The sequence below is a fragment of the Herpailurus yagouaroundi genome, unplaced genomic scaffold (assembly GCF_014898765.1).
Source record: "Herpailurus yagouaroundi ecotype Mexico unplaced genomic scaffold, PumYag 187, whole genome shotgun sequence".
NCBI lineage: Eukaryota > Metazoa > Chordata > Mammalia > Carnivora > Felidae > Herpailurus > Herpailurus yagouaroundi.
In genome coordinates, this window is record NW_024412418.1 from 6,234,762 (window position 1) to 6,253,509 (window position 18,748).

General features: G+C 41.5%; 1 protein-coding gene across 2 annotated transcripts in view; it reads left to right on the forward strand.

Annotated features, from left to right (window-relative positions):
* Nucleotides 1-1,019: 1,019 nt before the first annotated feature.
* The window catches only part of FNBP4 (formin binding protein 4), a 44,390-nt gene continuing 26,661 nt past the window's right edge, over nt 1,020-18,748 (forward strand). The window contains exons 1-8 of one of the 2 annotated variants that reach the window (XM_040495148.1): nt 1,020-1,314; nt 2,408-2,500; nt 8,724-8,860; nt 9,206-9,392; nt 12,145-12,292; nt 12,427-12,547; nt 16,038-16,379; nt 17,505-17,715. In XM_040495148.1, coding sequence (XP_040351082.1) covers nt 1,080-1,314; nt 2,408-2,500; nt 8,724-8,860; nt 9,206-9,392; nt 12,145-12,292; nt 12,427-12,547; nt 16,038-16,379; nt 17,505-17,715 — 1,474 coding nt within the window. In that variant the 5' untranslated portion in view covers nt 1,020-1,079. The remainder of the gene's footprint in view (nt 1,315-2,407; nt 2,501-8,723; nt 8,861-9,205; nt 9,393-12,144; nt 12,293-12,426; nt 12,548-16,037; nt 16,380-17,504; nt 17,716-18,748) is intronic. The other variant, XM_040495149.1, reaches the window with a different exon arrangement.

Sequence of the window (18,748 nt, forward strand, 5' to 3'; positions counted from 1 at the left end):
CTGGCTGTCTCAGTCAGTAGAGCATAGCAATCTTGATGTGAGGGTTGTAAGTTCCAGCCCCATGTTAGGTGTAGAGATTACTTAAAAATAAAACCTTTAAAAATTTTTTGAGGGGTTATCTATACATTAGGGGTTATCTACCATACAAGGTTGTGGTGAGAAAATACAATTTTACGTGTAAAGCGCTTAGGCAGTGAGTGCCTCACACACAGTTAAGTGCTCAGTGAACGTTAGTTTACGGAATCTCGAGTGCACTAGGTCTTGAGTAATGGAGAATTTCCCATTGCCATGCTGTATTCCAGCTAGCGTCCAAGTGGCTGGCTCGAGGAGGGAAGAAGGGGAGAGGGAGGAGAGAGTGCTAAAGGACGATGAAGCAGGTTGAGGATACCAATGGGCCAGATTGGGAAAGCTGTAAACCATCGCAACAATTTAGGACTTTCCCTCTTATGAAGTACAATGTCTAGTGTGATTTTTTTCCAGCTGGTAAGTAACCCAATGAGACATCAGATTTGTGCTCTAAGAAAACACTTACAAAAGCATAAAAGACCCACTATTTTATTCAGTGTTCAATATTATACCCCAAGTAACCCACAATAATCAGGACGAAACTCGGAAGGACTCGGAAAGCAGGGCAACCTCCCAAGGCACACACACACACAAAAACAACCAACCGCATGCAGAGAATAGGGACAAGATGGAGGACAAGGGGCATAAAGAAAAGACTCCGCAAAAGACGCATGGGTGGAGTTCGTAATGGTAAGGCGTTCTAACTCAGGCTCTTCCGCGCTATTGGCTTGACTCTCACTCTTTTTCCTTTTCCACTGGCTACTGGCTCCTTCAATGGATCAAAACAGCCAATCGCCTAGCACCGTGGGTAAAGCCCGCCCTGCCTCCCTGGAAGGAGGAGCCAGAATAGCGTACAGGACCCAGGGCGCTTGCGCGGGCGCCCGCTCCGCCGGTTAAAAGCAGATTCTCTGAGGAGGCGGTGTCGCGGTGCATGAATATTGATTACGCAGCGCCGCGCCGAGCGCCCGCCCCTCTCGGCTTCCCGACGCTCGCGGCTCGCGCTCAGGCTCGCGATGGGGAAGAAGTCCCGGGCGGTACCCGGCCGCAGGCCTATTCTGCAGCTCTCTCCGCCGGGTCCCCGTAGCAGCACCCCGGGAAGGGACCCGGAGCCGGAACCCGACACGGAGCCGGATTCGACGGCGGCGGCGCCCAGCCAGCCAGCTCCGGCGGCGCCACCGACGACGACGACGACGACCACGGTGACTACTGCCGCCGCGGCCCCAGACGACTCGCCTTCAGAAGGTAAAGGTGCGCGAGGGAACTCCGGCACCTAGGTGGGGCTTCCGAAACTCGAGCTCGGGGCTTGCGGCCTAGGGCAGGGCCTTGGGAGGAAGAGAAACCCGGGCGGGTGGGCTTGCTCCGCATCCGAGGCCTGCTGCGTGGGTCCCGAGGGGAGGACCGATGTGGGCCCCAAAGGCGGCGGAAGGGGCCGGCGGCGCCGCGCGCTCCGGCCCGCCCGCCCGAGGGGCGCCATCTCTGGTGCAGGGGTTGGCCTGGCCTCCCGAGTCTCCTCAGCGTCGGCGCTCGGGTTTGCATAACTTCAGGGGCTATTTGTTGGAGTCCGGGCTTCGCTTCCGAGGCCTGGAGATAGGAAACCTGCCCTTTTCTACACGTCCTGTGCTTTTACCTTCGTTTTTGTTGAAACTGAGAGGGACCCTTTAGAAGTGAGTACACCCATTTTATTATGCCAGCCAAAGCGAACGTAACTCCAAATGGCTAGGTAATCCCAAAATTCCTGCAGAAGTGGCGCTTGTGGGTTCCCAAGTACTTGTTGGTTTCTCCCCGGAATGGTTCTTGGATTAAGAGTACCTGTTCAACGCGCTGCTACGGGGCCAGACGCCCGAGAAGCCGGGACCTTTTCAGGCGCTAAAATATCCCCTTGGTAGTTACTGTAGGGGGGAAAAATGCTATGGCTAGCCTTGCTTATTTTTATTTTATTTTATTTTATTTTATTTTATTTTATTTTATTTTATTTTATTTTATTTTATTTTTTAAATATAACTTAAATCGGTTTCCATTGGCTATGCTTGTTTAAAGGTCCAGTGGTATCCCCGAGAAGATTTGTTCTGTGTCTGTGTATTTTTAAAATTTTGAATGACTTAAGGTATACTTTTATGTACCATCATCGTGTCCTGAAAGTCGCTAGTCACGTGGAAGAGTCTAGCTCTGCTTGTTTATCATCTCCCAGTTATTTGGGTCAGTGATGGATTTACACACCCTGTTTTCAAGTTGGTGAAATTGAGATTTGAAAGGTCAAATCAAAGATTGTTTTGTCACCTGTAGTGTTTTCTCTGGTCCACTGTCTAACTGTAGTTTTCTTTTGTACCTTTTTAAAATCCAGATGAACAGGAAGTGGTGGTGGAGGTTCCCAGAGTTCAGAATCCTTCCAAACCACCAGTCATGACCACCAGACCTACAGCCGTTAAAGCAACAGGTACACTTTTTTTTTTCATCTTTTCTACAAGGTCTTTCATTAGGGTCAGATTGGGTTTGTATATATTTTGTTGAATGCTTCGGTGCTGCTTACATTTCTCCCGTAAAATGGAAATTTAACATTTTTGAAAATAAAGTAAATTTTTGTACGTGAATGGCTTGCTGGTATATACACTTAAACCAAAGTAAGGTTTGTTGTTGCTTTTTTTTCTGTAGCCAAAATACCTTTTACTATTTTTCTTCTAATCCTAGTTTGTAATTTTCTGGCTCCCCCACTAGCTTGATGTTCTTTAGGGATACCAAGGATGTCTTTCATTCTGTGCATTTCTTTTCCGGCACTATGCTTTGGTTGGTACCTAGCAAATGTTTGTGGAGCTGAAAATTGCTCTTATTAAATATTTTTTAGGGGCACTTGGCTGGCTCAGTCAGTAGAGCCTGTGACTCTTTTTTTTTTTTTTTTTTAATATTTGTTTATCCTTAGAGAGGGAGAACACGAGCAGGGAAGGGGCAGAGAGGGAGACACAGAATCCAAAGCAGGCTCCAGGCTCTGAGCTGTCAGCACAGAGTCCGATGTGGGACTTGAACTCACGAACTATGAGATGATGACCTGAACCAAAGTCGGACACTTAACCAACTGAGCCCCCCAGGCGCCCCAGAGGGTGTGAGTCTTGATCTCAGTGTTGTGAGTTTGAGCCAGACCTTGGTTATAGATATTACTTAAAAGAATAAAGTCTTAAAAATAAATAATTATTAAGTATGAAGGAATATTTGCAACAGTGGTTTTGTAGATAAACCTGGTCTCAAATTGGCACTCCAGCATTAATGCTAATACCTTGGGAGTGCATTCATCCATAAAATAAATCTTATGGGAGGGCACCTGGGTGGCGCAGTTGGTTAAGTGTCCCAAGACTTGGTTTCCGTTCAGGTCATGATCTGGGGGGTCATGGGATCAAACCCGGGGTCAGGCTCTGTGCTGACAGCTTGGAGCCTGCTTGGGATTTTCTCTTTCCCTCACTCTGCCCCTCCCCTGCTCGCTCGCTCTCTGTCTCTCTCTGTCTCTCTCTCTCTGTCTCTCTCTCTCTGTCTCTCTCAAAATAAATATTAAAAATAATTTCTTTTTCTGAATCAGCCAGCCCTAAGTTGTTTTGAAGATTAAATTGAACAGGGTACATAAAGTTCAAATACACAGCAAGTGCCAAGAATGTTAGTTTTTGCTAGTCTTTATATATCTTGAAAGATTAAAATATGTTTTGATACTAAATTTTTTTTTAAGTTTATTTTTTGGGAGAGAGAGAATCCCAGGCAGGCTCCATGCCAACGGCACAGAGCCCAACACGGAGTTTGAACCCACAAACTGTAAGATCATGACCTGAGTTGGATGCTTAACCAACTGAGCCACACAGGCACCCCTTGATACTAAATATTTTATAATTGGTAATAATTTTATTCTTTCAGTTTGGAGTTCTGTCCAGACATGACACCTGAGATAATAGAAGTTTGTTCTCCTTTCCTCCCAGTTGCCATGTAAAAAAAATAGGGTCGTTTAGAAAAGCTAAAACTTGGTTGTAAGAGAAATTTCAGAACTAGGAAATACCATTTTATATTTGTAAGCTATGTATGTTATTTTGAGTTTTCTATGATGAATAGAAATTTAATGTTCCAAGAAGAAATTTCTTGAATTGCTCTGTCAGCATTTCAGCCCTTCATGTGCCTTGTGAATAGAACTATTTTCATTCTATCCAACTTCATCCTGAAACATAAGGTATCTGCTTTATTCAGTTCTTAACCTACCAGTTGTGATACTCAGGAAAAATGTGTCAAAACCCAAAGTGAAACCATTTTCTATTATTTGTATGGCTTCTATAGCTATTAGAGTAGATACTCAAGAATTTTCCTTTTTTTTTTTAGATGATTTTAAAGAATTTTACCTTTATCACTAGAAACATGCCAAATTTCTTTCCACAGAAATGAAGTATAAATCTTAAGTTGTTAAAGTATGTTTTTATAATACAGTAGAGCACCTTGGTGGCTCAGTTGGTTGGTCAAGCCTTCAACTCTTGATTTTGGCTCAGGTCATGCCCCCCCATCGGGCTCTGTGCTGACAGGGCAGAGCCTGCTTTGGATTCTCTCTCTCCCTTTCTCTCTCTGCTCCTCCCCTATACTGATCACGAGAGTTCTCTCTTAAAATAAATAAACTTAAATAATATAGTACAGCAAGCATAGCTAATATTTTCATGCAGAAGAATATTATGGTAATATGCATATGAAATTAAGAAAAATTCAGGGGCGCCTGGGTGGCTCAGTCAGTTGGGTGTCCGACTTCGGCTCAGGTCATGATCTCGCGGTCTGTGGGTTCGAGCCCCGCGTCGGGCTCTGTGCTGACAGCTCAGAGCCTGGAGCCTGTTTCAGATTCTGTGTCACCCTCTTTCTCTGACCCTCCCCTGTTCATGCTCTCTCTCTGTCTCAAAAATAAATAAATGTTAAAAAAAATTAAAAAAAAAATTCAGAGTGAGCTCTGAAGTTAGATCAGTTGACTACTATGATAGTCATTGATATTTCAGCATCATCTAGGAAAGGGTAATGTAGCTCCACTGATGAGTGTCAGAAGTCTGTAAATTGGCTAAAATTCTACACTCGGGTGTGTTTTCCTGGAAGAGGGTCCATAGTTTTTATTACATTTATTGTTAGTAGTTTCTGTAACCAAAAAGATTGAAACAGTGTTCAAACGATGTTTTGAGGCAATAGTAGACTTATTAGAAAAATAATAGTTACTGTTTGAAGCTTATCAAGTTAAGTTTATACCTAAGAAATAATTTTCTACCTAATGTAGTTGATTTGCACTATAAATTCTGTGGCACCATCCATTAAAGGTAAGCCTATTGAGGTTTCATCAGCCAGCACCCCTTTCAGTAAAAGACTGCTAAGGACTATGGCTTCAAAGAATGTCCTGGTTTTATTTTACTATTTTTTTTTTTAATTTTTTTTTTTAATGTTTATTTATTTTGAGATAGAGACAGAGCATGAACAGGGGAGGGGCAGAGAGAGAGGGAGACACAGAATCTGAAACAGGCTCCAGGCTCTGAGCTGTCAGCACAGAGCCCGAAGCAGGGCTCGAACTCATGGACCGTGAGATCATGACCTGAGCCGAAGTCGGACACTTAACCAACCAAGCCACCCAGGCGCCCCAAGAATGTCCTGGTTTTAAATAGCTGTATCATCTCAATGGTAGTCTGGGTTATGGTCCTATGAAGCTTTTGTTTATTTATTTTTTTTAAGATTAAGCAAGTTTACATAATATTAGGACTTTATTTTCAGTATCAGCTCTAAATTCATTCCTGTTCCTTATCATTGATGGACTAAATTTTCATAGGTGTGATTAGAACTTAACATGTATCTCATGGCTTGCTTTTATCTTCCTTTTATTCCTTTAGTGTTTAGTTTTTGTCCCGTTAGCATTTTTGCATGTAATCCTGTAATCTGATTAATCATAAATTAATATTGCATCAGGTTCCATGCTATAATTTGTTTTGCCAGTCCCCTATTTGAGAGCATCTGAGTTGTTAACAGCTTTCATTATTTAAATAAAGTTGCCAGAAGCTTTGTGTGAAATTTTTTTTTAGTTATTCCTTGGGGTTGTATTCTCAAAGATGGGATTATCTATCTTAAAGAAACTTGGAGTTTTGTGGCTTTTGGTATGTGTTACCAGATTATTCTTAAGAAATAACCAATTTAGGGGTGCCTGGGTGGCTCAGTCGGTTAAGCGTCCGACTTCAGCTCAGGTCATGATCTCACGGTCCGTGAGTTCGAGCCCTGCGTCAGGCTCTGTGCTGGAAGCTCAGAGCCTGGAGCCTGCTTCAGATTCTGTGTCTCCCTCTCTCTCTGGCCCTCCCCCGTTCATGCTCTGTCTCTCTCTGTCTCAAAAATAAATAAACATTAAAAAAAAAAAAAGAAAGAACCAATTTAGGACACCTGGGTGGCTCAGTCGGTTAAGCGTCCAACCTCGGCTCAGGTCATGATCTCACAGTTTGAGTTCAAACCCTGTGTCAGGCTCCATGCTGACAGCTAAGAGCCTGGAGCCTGTTTCAGATTCTGTGTCTTCCTCTCTCTCTGCCCCCCCCCCCACTCGTGCTCTATCTCCGTCTCTCAAAAAGAAATAAATGTTAAAAAAAATAATAATAATTTATGGGGGCTCTTGAATGGCTCAGTTGGTTGAGCATCTGACTTGATTTTTGTTTCGGTCTTGATCCCAGAGTCCTGGGATGGAGCCCCGCATCGAGCTCTGTGCTGAGCTTGTGGCCTACTTAAGATTCTCTCTCTTTTCCTCTGCCCCTCTCCCCTGCTCATTCTCCCTTTCTCACTTAAAAAACAAAACAAAACAAAACAAAAAAAACCTTTTTAGGGCATCTGGGTGGCTCAGTCAGTTAAGCATCTGACTTCAGCTCAGGTCATGATCTCACAGCTTGTGGGTTTGAGCCCCGCATTGAGCTGTGTGCTGACAGCTCAGAGCCTGCTTAGGATTTTGTTTCCCTCTCTCTCTGCCCCTTCCCCACTCACACTCTGTCTCTTTCTCAAAAAATAAATAAACATTAAAAAAAAAAATCTTTCTAGTGAGCTTTGAATATTTTAGAAATTTGGGGTGCCTGGGTGTCTCAATCGGTTAAGTGTCTGACTCTTGATCTCAGCTCAGGTCATGATCTCACAGTTCGTGAATTTGACCCCCAAGCTCTGCATCTAGCACTGCGGTGATGGTGCAGAGCCTGCTTGGGATTCTGTCTCCTCCTCTCTGTCCTTCCCTACTTGTGCTGTCTCTTGTGTGCACTCTGTGTGTGTCTCTCTCTCTCTCTAAATAAATAAATAAATAAACTTAAATTTTTTAAATTGGTATTTAGTGCAAGAACTTTACCTGTATGCTAAAGATAATGAAGGCAAGATTGATAGGGCTAAAACAATGAATGTGAACCCCTATGATAAATGAAGCAACCTAATGTTTATTTTTAAGGGATCTCATGAATTCATTTATGGAATTATGATACAACTAGATTTTACTTCCTGATAAATCTGTTCATTTACCAAATATTTACAGAGAACATAGGCTGTTGCCAGACCCTGGGAAATTTAGTCTTAGTGATAGCTGAAAAGTTGGCTGGAGTTTAACATTTAATGTATCTGTTACAATAAAATTAGATGTAAAAAGAGAATATATACTTGCTTAATTAAAATTTTTGTAACGTTTATTTCTGAGATACAGAGAGACAGAGCATGAGTGGGGAAGGGGCAGAGAGAGAGGGAGACACAGAATCTGAAGCAGGCTCCAGGCTCCTGGCTATCAGCACAGAGCCCGATGTGGGGCTCAAACTCACAAACCGTGAGATCATGACCTGAGCCAAAGTTGGTCGCTCAATGGACTGAGCCACCCAGGCGCCCCTATGCTTGCTTAATTTTAACATTAGAGTGGCCACAGGTCGTACAGAGGGAAATGGCATACATAGCAGCATTACAGAAGCTATATCTGATACCTCTTAAGTTTGAGGAAGACATCGAAGATTGGTTCTGGCGGGGTTTTGGTTGGTTGTTTGTTTTGGTTCTAGCACTTTGATTTCCATTATAATTAGTCCCTTCTTGTTTGAGGAAAAATTGGAAAAGATTTTTAGCTTTGAAAATCTGTTTCATCTATTAAACCCCAATCGGCTTTGTTGCTTCAGATGGACACATAAATCAACAAATTCCTTTTTTTTTTTTTAATGTTTATTTATTTTTGATAGAGAACATGTACAAGCAGGGGAGGTGCAGAGAGAGAGAGGGAGACAGAATCCCAAGCAGGCTCCGAGCTGTCAGCGCAGAGCCCAATGTGGGGCTCAATCCCATGAACCACAAGATCGTGACCTGAGCCGAAATCAAGAGTTGGAAACTTAACCAACTGAGCCACCCAGGCACCCCTACGAATTCTAAAATCAGGATTTACTCTGTGCTATTTTGAAAGAGGATGAGGTTGATTGATTGTGTATTTTGAGAAGGATGTCAAGTAGCTATGTGGATGGTTTTATTAGCTCTAAATGCATATTATAATTTCTTTCTCTGTGGTAGTTCAGTGATGACTCATTTTGAGGCTGTGTTCTAATCTGTAAGTAAACTAATTGTAAACTCTGACTGAAGAACAAGGTCATATTTTTCTTCCCGGAGCATACTGGCATTGTTGTCACTAACATTTACCATTTTCTTTCTAGGAGGTCTGTGCTTACTTGGTGCATATGCGGACAGTGATGATGATGAGAGTGATGTTTCAGAAAAACCAGCACAGTCCAAAGAGACAAATGGAAACCAGTCAACTGATATTGATAGTACATTGGCCAACTTCTTAGCGGTTAGTGGTGCTTTTGTTGGGCTTTTTAGCTGTTGAAGCCACTTTGGGACCTGGATCTCAAGTGGTTAGCCTGCTTGTCAGTTTCAGTGTTTCCGTCTTCTTTCTCCCCTTCCACATCTCTTCCTTAGTCCCTCCCCATCCCAGTCATCTCTTTTTTGTAAAGATTGTAAGGAGGAGAAAAATGGAGAATTAAAGTGTTTGGGGATCTTTTACATAATTGGAAATTGAGCGTTTTGGTTTAAGCTGAGAATTGATCATACAGAATTTTTTTTATGGTGATTGTCATTTTCTCAGTGTTCTAGTTTTGAGGTTATTAATGCATTTGTTACTATTTCCATACTAAAGGAGATTGATGCTATAACAGCACCTCAGCCTACAGCTCCTGTAGGAGCCTCTGCTCCACCTCCAACTCCACCTAGACCAGAGCCAAAGGAATCAGCAACATCTGCCCTTAGTTCTACCACTTCAAATGGAACAGACTCCACTCAGACAGCAGGGTGGCAATATGATACTCAGTGTTCACTTGCAGGAGGTAAGTTTGATACTTTGATTTTTTAAAGAAGTCTGAAGTGTAATTTTCAAAGGTGTTCTAGGCATTGAAATTCCCAAGGATGAAAGCCCATATGCTTTAGCAGACTTTTAACCAGTTGCAATTTTATGCCAAGTGAATAATTAAAGCCATTATTTATTTTATTTACTTGTTTTTTTATTTTTATTTTTTTTTAAATTTTTTTTCAACGTTTTTATTTATTTTTGGGACAGAGAGAGACAGAGCATGAACGGGGGAGGGGCAGAGAGAGAGGGAGACACAGAATCGGAAACAGGTTCCAGGCTCTGAGCCATCAGCCCAGAGCCTGACGCAGGGCTCGAACTCACGGACCGTGAGATCGTGACCTGGCTGAAGTCGGACGCTTAACCGACTGCGCCACCCAGGCGCCCCTATTTACTTGTTTTTTTAATGTTAATTTTAGAGACAGAATATGAGCAGAGGAGGGGCAGAGAGAGGGAGACCCAGAATGCGAAGCAGTAAGGCCATTATTTTAAAGGTTCTTTTTTGGGGGCACCTGGGTGGCTCCGTTGGTTAAGTGTCTGAGTTTGGCTCAGGTCACAATGTCATCGTTCATGGTTTTGAGCCCCGTGTTGTCAGTACAGAGCCTGCTTTGGATCCTCTATCTCCCTCACTCTGCCCCTCCCACTCCCCTCAAAAATAAACACTTAAAAAAAACCAAAAAACTCCAGAATCCTTAAATAATTCTTTGTCTTTTTTTTTTTAATTTTTCAAAATGCTTATTTATTTTTGAGAGAGAAATAGAATGTGAGTGGGAGAGGGGCAGGGAGAGAGGGAGACACAATCTGAAGCAGGCTCCAGGCTCCCAAGTTGTCAGCACAGAGCCCGACATGGGGCTTGAACCCACGAACTGTAAGATCATAACCTGAGCTGAAGTTGGACTCTTAATCATCTGAGCCACCCAGGCGCCCTTGTCAAACTTTTTTAAGTAATTTGTGCAAAAATGATTTGGGAAGGAGGAGTTAGACCTCCAGGGGACATTTGACTGTGTCCCTAGACATATTTGGTTGTTAACACCAAGGGGTGGGGAACTGTTAGTGCATCTAGTGGGTAGAATCCAGGATGCTAAACACTACATGGGACTACCCTCACCACAACAAAGAATTATCCAGCCAAATGTTAACATTGCTAAAGTTGAGGAACTTTGTGTTAGATTGTTAATAGCTTTAGAGCTGAGTTGGGGTATAAAGTGAGAATTGTGGAGAAATTTATGCTTCCTTTTTTAATTTTTAAAATTGTTTATTTTAATTCCAGTATAGTTAACATACAGTGTCATATTAGTTTCGGGTGTACAGTATAATAATTCAAGATTCTATCCATTATTTTGTGCTCGTTAAAGTGCACTTCTTAATACCTGTCACCAATTTCACCCATTTCCCCTCCTCCCGCACCCTCTAGTAATCATCAGTTTGTTCTCTATAGTTAGTCTTTCTTCATTTGTCTCTCTCTTTCTTTGCCTTTGCTCATCTGTTTTATTTCTTAAATTCCACATGAGTGAAATATCGTATTTGTCTTTTTCTGACTTACTTTTCTTAGCATTATACTTTCTAGCTCTGTCTGCATTGTTACAAATGGCAAGCTTTCGGGGCGCCTGGGTGGCGCAGTCGGTTAAGCGTCCGACTTCAGCCAGGTCACGATCTCGCGGTCCGTGAGTTCGAGCCCCGCGTCAGGCTCTGGGCTGATGGCTCAGAGCCTGGAACCTGTTTCCGATTCTGTGTCTCCCTCTCTCTCTGCCCCTCCCCCGTTCATGCTCTGTCTCTCTCTGTCCCAAAAATAAATAAACGTTGAAAAAAAAAATTAAAAAAAAAAAACAAACAAACAAATGGCAAGCTTTCATTCCTTTTTATGGCTGAATACTATTCCATTGTGTATATACCACTTCTTTGTTCATTTATAAATAGGTACTTGGGCTGCTTCCATAATTTGTCTATTGTAGATTATGCTACAATAAACATAGGGGTGCATATATAGTTTCAAATTAGTATTTGTGTTCTTTGAATAAATGCCAAGTAATGCAATTACTAGATTGTATAGTAGGTTTTTTTTTTTTTTTTTAATGTTTATTTATTTTGTGAGAGAGGGGGTACTTGTGCATGTGCTGGTGAGCAGGGAAGGGGCAGAGACAGAAGGAGAGAGAATCCCAAAGTAGGCTCTGCGCTGTGAGCACAGAGCCCAACACAGGGCTCAATCCCATGAACCCATAAGATCATGACCTGAGCCAAAACCAAGTTGGACACAACTGACCGAGCCACCCAGGCACCCCTATTTTTAATATTTTGAGGAACCTCTGTACGGTTTTCCACAATGGCTGCACTGGTTTATATTCCAGCCAATGGTGTGGGGAGGGTTCCTTTTTCTCCACATCCTCACCAACGCTGTTTCTTGTGTTTCTGATTTTAGCCATTCTGAGAGGTGTGAGGTGACACCTCATTGTATTTTGACTTGCATTTCCGTGATGATGAGTGATGTTGAGCGTCTTTTTCTGTGTCTGTTGGCCATCTGGATGTCGCCTTTGGAAAAATGTCTGTTCATGTCTGCCCATTTTTATTTGGATTATTTGTTTTTTGCTTGTTGAGTTGAACAAGTTCTTTATATATTTTGGATATTCTCCCTTTATCAGTTATATCATTAATAAATATCTTACCGTATTCAGTAGGTTATTTTTTAGTTTTGTTGAGGAGAAATTTTTGGTTTTTAAAATTTGTCTTTCTTCTAGTTGGAATTGAGATGGGAGATTGGCAGGAAGTCTGGGATGAGAACACAGGATGCTATTATTATTGGAACACACAAACAAATGAAGTGACTTGGGAGTTACCCCAGTATCTTGCCACCCAGGTACAGGGATTACAACATTACCAGCCCAGGTAAGAATAGACTTACAGAAGAAATTACCTAGGAAGAAGTTAGAGTCTTTCTCTTGTTGATGATATTTGCCTTTTGTTTCTCTTACTACGTGTATATTTATATATATATATATATATTTTTTTTTTTTTTTCAGTTCTGTAACAGGTGCTGAAGCTAGTTTTGTGGTTAATACAGATGTGTATACAAAGGAGAAGAACGTTTCTGTTTCCAGTAGTAAAAGTGGACAAGTCATAGCCAAGCGAGAAGTCAAAAAGGTAAGTTACAACATATCTCATTTGCTTGCTTGCATACTTATTTATTTCTTTATAAATGCTTATTTATTTTTGGCGGGGGGAGGGAAAGAGAGAGGAAAGGATCCCAAGCAGGCTCTTACATGGGGCTCATACCCACAGACTGCGAGATCATGATCTGAGCTGAAATCCAGAATTGGACGCTTAAACGACTTAGCCATCCAGATGCCCCTCATTTGCTTATTTGATTTTTATTTATTTATTTATTAAAAAAATTTTTTTTTTCAACGTTTATTTATTTTTGAGACAGAGAGAGACAGAGCATGAACGGGGGAGGGGCAGAGAGAGAGGGAGACACAGAATCGGAAACAGGCTCCAGGCTCTGAGCCATCAGCCCAGAGCCCGACGCGGGGCTCGAACTCCCAGACCGCGAGATCGTGACCTGGCTGAAGTCGGACGCTTAACCGACTGCGCCACCCAGGCGCCCCTCATTTGCTTATTTTAAATCTAATGAACTTGACTCTTGCTCTGGCACAGGTATAGAAGCTTTCTGTTAGTATTTTATAACTGGATGTGAAATAGGACAAATGTTTCTTAAAGCTTTATTTGATGTTTATGTTTAATATGTAGCCCTTATAACAGTTACCCAGTTCATTGGTTCTTCTGGAGCTTTAGGGTGCTACAGAGGCTCATTGGGTCATCATGAAAAGGATGTGGGGGCAGCCAAGCAGGCAGGCTTCAGATCTCCTTCTCTAGTTCAGAATAGTTCTATTTTGGGAACCCACATGTTTTTTTTGTTTTAAGCCGAAATCTACTTGGACACTCAACCCACTGAGCCACCCAGGCTCCCCATGTCTTGAATTTTTTATTTTTTTTAATGTTTGTTTATTTTTGAGAGAGACAGAGCATGAGTAAGGGAGGGACAGAGAGAGGGAGAGATAGAATCCTTAGTAGGTGGTTCTGAGCTGTCAGCTCAGAGCCTGACATGGGACTCAAACCCACGAACTGTGACATAAGGACCCAAGCCAGAGTCAGACGCTTAACCAACTGAGCTACCCAGGGGCCCCACGTATCTTAAATTTTTAAATGATGGGTTTAAATAGGAGGTATATTAACATATATTTTTAGGGGGTGCCTGGCTGGCTCAGTCAGTATAGTATGCAACTCTTGGTCTCAGGAAAGGGAGTTCAGGCCCCATGTTGGTGTGGAGCCTACTTAAAAATACGTACGTACATACATACATTTTGGAACAGTTTGGTTTTTACAACTCCAGGCGGGAGATAGACTATTTTTCTTTTGAGGTGGACTAAACATTATACCAGTGAAGGAAGTGAGCAATATAGGTATAACAACACATTTCACTTTTCTCTTTGTCACTTTCCTAACATACCTCTGAAATTATGTCATCTTACAAAAGAGGGTAGAGATTTATCCAGTTACATAACTGACAAAACTTAGATTTTATTTAATTGTTTAAATCTGCTTCTTGCTAACTTGCCTTTGACTTGGGAGAATAGGTGGAAGGATATGTGTGAATCGCACCCAGAACTAGGTTCTAGTTCAAACACTGCTTTCCTTGTATGGAAAGATCCCAAATGTCCATCGATGGATGAATGGATAAAGAAGATGTGGTAGATATATACAATGTAGTATTACTCGGCAATCAAAAACAATGAAATCTTCCCATTTACAGCTACAGGGATGGAACTAGAGGGTATTATGCTAAGTACAATCAGCCAGAGAAAGACAAATATGACTTCACTCATATGAGGAATTTAAGATACAAAACAGATGAACATAAGGGAAGGGAAGGAAAAATAATATAAAAACAGGGAAGGGGACAAAACATGTAAGACTTCTTAAAAAAAAAATTTTTTTTTTTACATTTATTTTTGAGAAGCAGAGCACAAGTGGGGGAAGGGCAGAGAGAACGAGACACAGAATCCGAAGGAGGCTCCAGGCTCTGAGCTGTCAGCACAGAGCCCAATGTGGGGCTTAAACCCACAAACCATGAGATGATGACCTGAGCCAAAGTCAAGACACTTAACTGACTGAGCCACCCAGGCACCCCAAGAGACTTCTTAAATATGGAGAACAACAGAGTTATTGGAGGGGTTGTGGGGATGGGCTAAATGGGTAATGGGCATCAAGGAATCAACTCCGGAAATCATTGTTACACTATATGCTAACTGGGATGTAAATTCAAAATAAAACAAAAAAAACACTGCTTTCCTCAAGTAACAATGTTTGCATTTTACACTTGTAAGGAAAATGGTACAAATATATACTAGTCTGTTGGCCGTTTGTGGTTTTTAAGAACATCCCATGGTTGGGGTGCCTGGGTGGCTCAGTCATTTAAACATCCAACTCTTGATTTAGGCTCAGGTCATGATCTCACGGTTCATGGGTTGGAGCCCCACATCAGGCTCTGTTCTGACAGTGAGGAGCCTGCTTGGGATTCTCTTTCCCTCTCTGTCAGCCTCTCCTCTGCTTGTACATGCATGTGCTGTCTCTCTTTCTCAAAATAAATAAAAAGGAAGGTTGATAATTAAAAAAAATATATATATATATATATATTTATTTATTTATTTATTTATTTATATATATATCCACTGATTGAGGGGTGCCTGGGTGGCTCAGTCAGTATTTCTGCTCAGGTCATGATCTCACACTTCGTGGGACTGTGCCCCGCGTTGTGCTTTGTGCTGCCAGTGGGGATCCTGCTTGGGATTCTCTGTCTCCCCTCTCTCTGCCCCTTCCCCCCTTTCAAAAATAAATAAACATTAAGAAAATAATATGCACTAAGTGGTGCAGTTGCTCTGGAAAACAGTGTGTGAAGGTTCCTCAAAAAATTAAAATAGATCTACCCTGTGACCTAGCAATAGCACTGCTAGGAATTTACCCAAGGGATACAGGAGTACTGATGCATAGGGGCACTTGTATCCAATGTTTATAGCAGCACTTTAAACAATAGCCAAATTATGGAAAGAACCTAAATGTCCATCAACTGACAAATGGATAAAGAAGATGTGGTTTATATATAAGGGAATACTACTTGGCAATGAGAAAGAATGAAATCTGGCCATTTGTAGCAACATGGATGGAACTGGAGAGTATTATGCTAAGTGAAATAAGTCAGGCAGAGAAAGACATACCATGTGTTTTCACTCATGTGGATCCTGAGAAACAGGAGACCATGGGGGGAGGGGAAGGGGGGAAAAAGTTACAGAGAGGGAAGGAGGCAAACCATAAGAGACTCTTAAATACTGAGAACAAACAGGGTTGATGGGGAGGTGGTGAGGGGAAAGTGGGTGATGGGCACTGAGGAGTACACCTGTTGGGATGAGCACTGGGTGTTGTATGGAAACCAGTTTGACAATAAATTATATAAAAAAATATGCAGTGATTGAAAAACAGTCATTTTTAGCATGAACAATTGCGTGTGTTATATTTATTCAGGTAAAGTTTTTTTATTTTTTCATTTGAAAAATAAATGAGATTATTTCATTTATAGGAAGTAAATGAAGGAATTCAGGCTCTCTCAAATAGTGAGGAGGAGAAGAAAGGGGTGGCAGCATCACTGCTTGCTCCTTTGCTGCCTGAGGGAATAAAAGAGGAAGAAGAGAGATGGAGAAGAAAAGTAATTTGTAAAGAATCAGAGCCCATTTCCGAAGTGAAAGAAACCAGTACGACAGCAGAAGAAGCAGCAACAATAATAAAGCCACAGGAAATTACATTAGACAACATGGAAGATCCTTCTCAGGAGGATCTTTGCAGTGTTGTTCAATCTGGAGAAAGTGAAGAGGAAGAGGAACAAGATACCCTTGAATTGGAGCTGGTTTTGGAAAGAAAAAAAGTAAGTTTTTGTTAAGTACATTTTTTTCCCCTATTACTATCACACTCTGGGGTCATTGTGCTCTGTTTATAGCCATTACCGGGATTTTGTTTTTCTCAACCTTTTGTCTACATATGTTTAAGCTGATGCAATAAAAACCTTAACTATCGAGTTATAGTTCTTTTGGTTCCTGATGATGCTTTTGATAGTTGACTAATAAAGACTGACATTGCTTTGATTTAATGATAGCTAGATACAGTGAGGAATGACTATCTTTGATTTAGACTCTTAACAAATGAGCATAGTAGATTCTTAGTGATAACTTGGTTTTTAAATTAAAGTACAGGTTGACTTCCAGTGATCACCTGTGGCGTTATTTAAATAGTTAAATGGGTCTTGTAAGATAATAGATTAAGAGAAACTCATAATTTCATGTGCTTCCTTTCAAAAAAGATGGTCCTCAGGAAATTTTCTTGATTGAGAAGTTGATTTTTACAATTTTCTGCCCTGATTTTTCTTTTTCTTTTTCTTTTTTTTTTAATGTTTATTTTTGAGAGAGTGTGAGTGAGCCAGGTAGAGGCAGAGAGAAGGAGAGGGAGAGAATCCCAAGCAGGCTCCATACATTGCTCATCATGGACCCCCACACGGGTCTTGATCCCACGACCACGAGATCATGATCTGAGCCAAAACCAAGAGTCAGACACTTAACCGACCGAACCACCCAGGGGCCCCTGCCCTGATTTTTCTTGAAACAGTTTTGTATGCTGTTTGGAGTATGAAAAATGTAACAGGTGTTATAACAGCAATATCTCCTTTAAGCTTTTCCACTTTTGAAAAATTTAAAGCTATCAGGGACAAGCTACGTTAGACTCTATCTATTATGTTCATGTACTAGAAACTTTGTCTCAGTGAAATCTCTAGAACCTTTTCCCTTTCAAATTGGTATTTGTTAACTACAATCGTGAATAAGTGTTTGCTGAGTAACGAGCGTAATGCTTGGTGCTGATGGAAAAAATGTATTAAATACTTCTGTCCTCAAAGGATTTTAATTCTGATAATGCACAGTTATCATTCTTGGTCTCACAGATGCTTAAGTGTTGACGAACAGGTAATAACACTCTAACTTTGTTGTCACGTTCATTGTAGGCAGAGTTACGAGCCTTGGAGGAAGGAGATGGTAGTGTGTCAGGGTCTAGTCCATGTTCTGACATCAGCCAGCCAGCGTCTCAAGATGGAATGCGTAGACTTATGTCTAAAAGGGGGAAATGGAAGATGTTTGTTCGAGCTACCAGTCCAGAATCTACCAGCCGGAGTTCTAGCAAAACTGGACGAGAGACTCCAGAAAATGGGGAAACTGGTAATTCGTGTTTTACGTTAAATTTGCAGAGTTGAAAGATACAAAGGGGAAATCCTTAGCCTTGTTTTGTTTTGTGTTTTGTTCCCTTTTCAGCAAGAAGGAGGTAGCACTTGCATCCTTTTATGGAAGTGCTGGAAAAGGAGCTTCCTTTCACTTTAACTGCTCTGTGAAAAGTAGAGAAGTGAAAGGAAGCTCCCTTTCCAGGAGCTTTGGTTGGGGATTCACTGCTGATTGGGGACTACCTCTCCCTCAAAAACAGACAAGCAAGATTCACTCCCTTTTTAAAAATCTTGGTACGGTAACTGCCTTATCTGTATTTTTTTTAAACATTTTATTCATTTATTTTTGAGAGAGAGAGAGTAGGACAAGCAAGGGAGGGACAAAGAGAGGGAGACACAGAATCTGAAGCAGGTTCCAGGCTCTGAGCTGTTAGCACAGAGCCCAACGTGGGGCTCGAACTCACGAACTGCAAGATCATGACCTGAGCTGAAGTTGGACGCTTAACCCACTGAGCCACCCAGGTGTCCACTGCCTTATCTGTATTAAGTCCATGAGCTCTCATTAGCTCACTGTTTCTGTTTGTAAGCAAGGCAGGCAAGGACTACCTCTGCCAAGCCCAGCCTCCTCTCTGCTCTCTCTCTGGTTTTTTGTTTAGATAGATTAGTCTTTTCATGAGGACCCAACTTATCTCTATTCAGGGTAATGTAGTAGAGACCCTGCTGCATCTTTCCAATCTGTTAATAGAACAAATATCTTAATCTCCATTTGACCCTGATTCTTTAGTGGAAAATTAGCAGTAAGATTTGAGCACTAGACCTTAGTTTGGTGTACTTAACAAAAGATACTTTTATGGGTTATGGTCAAAATACGATAAATAAACAAAAACACAGTAATAAGTAAATGCAGACATCCTTGTTTGAGATTTTTTTCAATCATATAGAAGAATATGAAGTAAAAATCTTAAAGTCCCCCTTCATCTTTTCCCGATTTGCATTCCTTACCTCTGAAGTCCGTTTTCTCTGTCCTTTACCTA